This window comes from Egretta garzetta, unplaced genomic scaffold (genome assembly GCF_000687185.1).
Source record: "Egretta garzetta isolate BGI_Z169 unplaced genomic scaffold, ASM68718v1 scaffold11, whole genome shotgun sequence".
Taxonomy (NCBI): domain Eukaryota; kingdom Metazoa; phylum Chordata; class Aves; order Pelecaniformes; family Ardeidae; genus Egretta; species Egretta garzetta.
In genome coordinates, this window is record NW_009258621.1 from 1,392,653 (window position 1) to 1,398,652 (window position 6,000).

The 6,000-nt window shown below is 44.2% G+C and overlaps 1 protein-coding gene across 1 annotated transcript in view; it reads left to right on the forward strand.

Annotated features, from left to right (window-relative positions):
* Positions 1–6,000, forward strand: part of LOC104134595 (calpain-13) — a 44,359-nt gene that overhangs the window by 23,947 nt on the left and 14,412 nt on the right. Inside the window, exons 10-11 of the mRNA XM_035903663.1 lie at positions 1,270–1,418; positions 4,474–4,634. Coding sequence (XP_035759556.1) covers positions 1,270–1,418; positions 4,474–4,634 — 310 coding nt within the window. The remainder of the gene's footprint in view (positions 1–1,269; positions 1,419–4,473; positions 4,635–6,000) is intronic.

Consider the following 6,000-nt stretch of genomic DNA (forward strand, 5'->3'; position numbering starts at 1 on the left):
TAGAAACCCTAAACTCTTTAAATCAAAATGTGCTTGTCTATCTTCTTTCAGCCAGTTGTAGTAGGTGTTACTGGGGATCTCATCAGAGAGTCTGGTCTGGCAAATATGTGGCTGGTTTTACAGAGCAAGAAATACTCTGAAATTAAATGGATATGAAATGAAAGAATTGTGCTGCAAAACTCTATTTTCAAAGGTAGAAAGGCCTTTGAGCAGATAAGACCATCGGTTTTACTGCCTGTGCAAGGACTCTTCTGGCATTGCAAGCTCTGATTATTATTAATATTTTTTAATTTTTTATCTTATCTTATTTTTCTACAGCTGCATCACTATTTGGGCTCTGTGCTTTTAATCTAAGATGGTAGCATGTGGTCAATGAAGGAGCTTTTTTTTTCTGCAGTGCTGATCCCTAACTTAGCAGCAAACAAGTTTTGGCTTACAGGTTTCTGTCTTCTCCTCATAACCTTGATCACCATGTCTCAAGGGGTGATAATAAAGCAATGCCTGTGCCACTGCACACCACGGGCACTGAGACTGAGTGAGGAGGTACTGGGGCTGAACTGAGAGCCTGTGGGCAGAGCCGTTTTCCTTGGAGATGTGTTTTGCCACCTGCCCTCCAGTAGTTTCTGTCCAGGTGCAACCCAACAATGGCCACCAATGGTTTTGAGACCACCCAACACAGCTACATGGCTTAAAGTCTAGACTGATTTAAGCAGATGCTGCCATCTCAGTCCTTTTTCCCCATTTTACTGCTTTCTTATCAGGGGTGCTTCCTGTTAACCAAAATCTTGGCCAAGAAGAAGCCTTTTCTGACTGGTGCTCACTACTCTGTCTTGTCCATCACGAACACTAACGGGAAGGAAGGGGAAGACAGCTTTGGACCATTTTGTCTTTTTCTTTTATGTGTTTATGGTCTCCAAGCCACAGTCCTTTTCAGCTCAGCCACTGGGTCAGGCGGCTGATTGAGAATCACTGCTTTTCTGCCTCGGGGACAACGTGCCATGTAGGTGAAGCAGAGGTAGAGGGTTTGAGAAATCTGCATGACTTTTATGACTTTGCCAAAGATTTCTAGAATGATTAATGGGCAATTAGCTTAACTGCAGATGCCTCAATTCCTACTGGTAATGTAGAGACTACAGTGCTCTGTTTTATTGAAAGCATCTTGGAGCAGCTACTACCTGTTCCTCTGGGTCTGTATGAGCAAGATCTTACACAATAGGCTACTACTGGGGCATCTATGTGGCTACTATTAATCTATTAACATTTTCTCAGCAGGTGCAGTTTCAACAAACCCTCAGTATTTTTTCAAAGTGCCAGATTGTGATCCAAAAACCTATAATGTAGTCATTTCACTCATGCAAAAACATGCTGAGGATATGCAAGACCCAAAAAACCTGAAGATTGGCTTTTTTATCACCATGGTAAGCACAATCAGGTGTCATGTCAGCACTGTTGTTTTCTGAGTGGTTTATTATTCCTGTACATGGAAATGAAAGACTGAATTGCCTTTCAGGCTGTAAAAGAAGAGCAGTCAGTATATGGAGTGAACTTCTTGATGTCTTCTATCTTAGAACATCATAGGAAAAGTCGAGTTGGCAGGCTTAGTTTTGTTTATTCATGTCTTAAGAGAGGAGAAGTTGAACTTTCGGTTCTGTATCATCCCAAAATAGCCCTGGGAAACCCACGGGGTCCATAGGTTACAAGAGGTGCCAGGGCAATATCCTCTGTGTCCAGCAGTACTGGTGTCACACCTTGCTGGCCCAGCACAAGGCATGACAGCCAGCACTAACCACAGTGCTTGAGCAGTGCTCCAGGTATAGTAGGGAATAGAATGGCCTCTTGCTCCCCAAAATGGGCCTGTATTGCTCATTTCCCCCTTTCTACCACAGAAATGCTGCATAAAACCCATTTGCAAAATATATGGAAGGCTTTGCTCAAGACCAGTGCAGATACAATTCACTCGGATACCTGGGACCTCCGCCACTCTTTTCCTGTTTTTTTTTTTTTCTTGGTGACTGTCCAGGGAGGTGCCATTTCAAGGGCAGTAATTATCAGAGCATTACCAGGCTCACTGAAAGCACAATTGCTAGTGCAGATGGATGCTAGCCTTGTCCAAAGTGTTTTTGTTGTAGGTTGAGGGGGGCAGGAGGGGGTTGTTCTTAACCCGAAGAACAAAAGGAAGCAGAGATTTGTATGACCTTAACTTCTCATTCTCCTGATCTGCACTGGAGAGGTTTGCTCTAGTCCCAGACTTTGAATAAATGATGCCACAAGTCTAACAGCTCCTCATAAAGGAAGAACATGGCTTTGTAGCTTGTAAAACAGAGCATCTGAGAAATAAAAGACGTAATAAAAAGAGCATCCATCCATCAAGTGGAACTCACTATCCCTAAGCAAGGAGTTCCTCTGCCTGGTGCAGATATCAGCCCTGGGGCCAGCTGTGCCACTCAGAAGGAGCTGCTGTTCCTGGTAAATGGGGAACTCGCTGCTTCCAGCATCCTCATCAGCTATCCCCCAACAGTCACCAGACATGGAGGTCCCTGCATGCTCTTGCGTGATGCATGCCCACCTTGTGATTAGTTACCCGTTTTGACAGAAAGGACCCTCACTGGGAGGTGATGGCATAGGTCTTGGGTCCCTTGACAAGAGGCTGTTTAATCAGGAAGTAGACTAGAGGGCAGATTTGCTCTATTTTTGCTTTGTATTTGAAATTTCTTTCTCCCCCTCCAGTTGATGCTCAGGTGTCTTCATTTAGGTTTTCTCTCTCTCTTGGTGTATTCCCAAGGATGGAAGAAATTCAATGAGACGTGGCCTCTGTGGGCTGTCCATCCATGGCTCGCCTCAGGCTCAGTTTGGGCTTTGATCCCAGATGATCTTCCATGCAGGAGTTGAAGCACAAGGCCAGAACAGGCCATTACCAGGGGCACCGGATTACTGTGGAGCATCTGATCAATGAGGGAAAGGGGACTGCTGGTCTGTCACACCATAGCTTTTAGTAATGTTATTGATACAAATCCACAGAGCAAGTTATACAGCAAATATTCCCCCAGGGACACAGCCTAAGTATTTTAATATGAGTGCTGGTCTACCAGCTGCTCACAGCCAGCCCAGTGTCCTGCTCTGATAGCAACAAAAGCCAAGTCCAGGAGCTAAAACCAGGGTGTACAGTGTTATTCCCTTGGTTTATTCCCCAGCATCTGTACTCAGTGCTTGAGGGCAATCAGAGGTGGCATCTTTGCGTAAAAGTTTACAAGGGGTTTTCTTTGTGCAAGGAGAGTGCAATTGCAAAGATTCATGAGGCCTCACTCTTCTTCCCTCAACCACTTTCACTGCCATTATTCATTAGCAGCATCATTCATTGTTCAGTACCTTTTGAGATACATCAAATTGTTGCTGTGAAGTAAAAAGGGTATTATCCCTTGGTAGGATGAGAGGGGAATGCAGTGCAGGCAAGGATGCAAACCAGAATGGACATATCTGATAGCTCTAGGAAGCCTTTGATTAAATATAGACGTGGAGCACTAATACATGGCTGTGAGGGAAGTTTAATGTTGTGTGATAGAGCTGAGCAATGTAGAGAGGCTGATTCTTATCTCACGCTAGTTTTGACTCCATTGAGATATTAATCTGCTTCTGCTTTTTACCAGAAGGAATGTGGAATGAGACCCAAAAGTAAAAAAAAGGATTACACCATTTATTTCTTTGCAGCACTGCCCATTTCTATCTGCTCAAGATCTGACCCATAATACTTGGCAGCCTACGTACCTCCCAGCCGTCTGTAACAGTAGTTATCTTTTTTTTTTCTCCCAAAATAGCTGTTTTATGTTATTTTCTCCCAAAGGCATGGCTCATAAATAACTCTGCCACACTGTATAACCATTCTAAATGGAATTTATACACACTGATGTATTTTGGGGAATATGTTTAGTAAGGGTTTTTTATTATGCTATCTTTACATGTCATCGTAGTAATAGCTGTTGCATTATATTTGTCTCATCTCAGCAAAAATACTGGAATAACAGAAGAAAGGTCAGAATGTTCTGTTTTCTTGTGACACTTGCTGGAAGGTTTGGGTTGTGATTCTTGAAGCGTTGTCGTCTGGGTGAGATGCTCAGTGAGCTCTCTGACTGCTCTGAGTCACGCTAGATCTCTGGGAAGTTTTAGTAAGAGTATTCATCCTTGATTCCTTCATGAATTCCAGTCTGCTTAATGTTAATTGAAGTTCTCTTCAAATCCACTTACATACATTTTGCCTTCTGTTTCTTTCAGTTCTTCCACCCTTGTGCATTTTTGATGTGTCCTTGAACACAGTCTGTCACCTGGATGGGCTTCTCATGCCCCTGGGGAGCTTAAGGCATGTCAGGTGCAGTGTATATTAAGAGAGCTGTAGGAATGTAAGGCTGCTGTGGGTGCACTTGCTGATTTACTTTGGTTCCTGATAGAGAGGAGAGCTAGCCAGCTATATTTTTCTTTCAGGAGAACTCCAAAGTTCTGAAACAAAATTTTTCCCTGACTCGAGATGTGACCAACTACTTTATCTTGAGCCCAGGAACCTATGCTGTTGTTCCTGCTACAACAGAGGACCAAGAATTTGAATTTCTCTTACGGATTTTCATGAAGAATGAAGACTACAATGAGTAAGATGATCAGTACTCCTTATAGGCCCCAGGCTTACAGTGTGCCAGGATTTAACAATTTAATGTCAAGATAACTAATGTGGCAATTTGATTTTAACGTACTCTAGAAGCACGTTGGGAAGACATGGCTGAATGTTAAGCACCATGCTGAGGAGGATCAGAGGTATAGTGATAGGGGTGGCCACGGCAGAACAGGGCAATAGCTCATCTGCAGCCACCAAGGGTCTCAGCTTTGGTACAAAGAGCCACACAAGTGAGCAATGATTGTGAGAGATGCCCTGCCAGATCATGGGGAAATCTCTTTAGTGAAAGGAGAACTGAGAGCTTGTTTTTCTTAACAGTTGTTATGTAAGTTCTTACGTTGTGCTGGCTGGACGCCAGATGGATCAGGTCCCATTCTGCTCAGAGTGGGACTTAGAGAAGCAAAGAGCAGTGAATGGCCTTGATCCTTTCACCCAGCCATCTCATAGACAGACTGATAGGGCTCCCTGTGGGCAATGGAGGGGCCTCGAAGATAAGTTTGGTGGAAAAATGGTATCTTAGTTTATGCAAAGGCAGCTATTATCACATTTTCATATAAATATCTGCGTGTACTTTATGTAAAGAGCAAGGCCCAGCATTCAGCCTTACCAAATGACCTTCAAGCATCAGACATGCAGTGGCTTTCCTTCAGTAAGCTTTATAGTGGAGGTGATTGCAGCTCTTAACTCACAGGCCCATATCTTAATAATGAGATTGCTTTCTAGGCCTTGGCCCCTGGCAAAAATAGCCCAGAACCAGCTAAGGCAACTCCTTAGTTATGGAAAAACAAATAGGAGAGGTCTGTGCTCTGGGCTGGACTGGCTTCAGCATGACAAATCATGCACAAGACAGCTCAGTCTTGGCAGGCAGGTCTTTCCAGGAGAGCCTGTGAGCCTCACGCACCTTCCTGAGCTAGGCCAAGCATGGGCATCCCCTTCCTGTGGGTCTCTGCACCTATATAATAGCGCAGATGCTATAAAAATAGCATCTGGCTGGCCTGATGTCTTTACCAAAAGCAAAACTCAAGTACTGAATGTTGCTACTAAGTGAGTCTCAGAAGGAGCGGTGACCCGACCTCAATTTCAGGCGGTCTGCAGACATTTAAAAGATGTTGCCTTTTAATGGCCCAGATGCTATTTTTATTCCTGACTATTAAACTAGGCAAAGAGAAAGCAGGTGAAAATTTTTTGTGACTCAAGGCAGGGCAGCCCTGTCTTTTGTGTGGTGACTCGGCCACTTCCCTGAACAAGCTGCCCAGGGAAGTGGTCGAGTCCCCATCCCTGGAGGTATTCAAAAGACGGGCAGACAAGGGGCTTAGGGACATGGTTTAGTGGGGGGGTGGCAG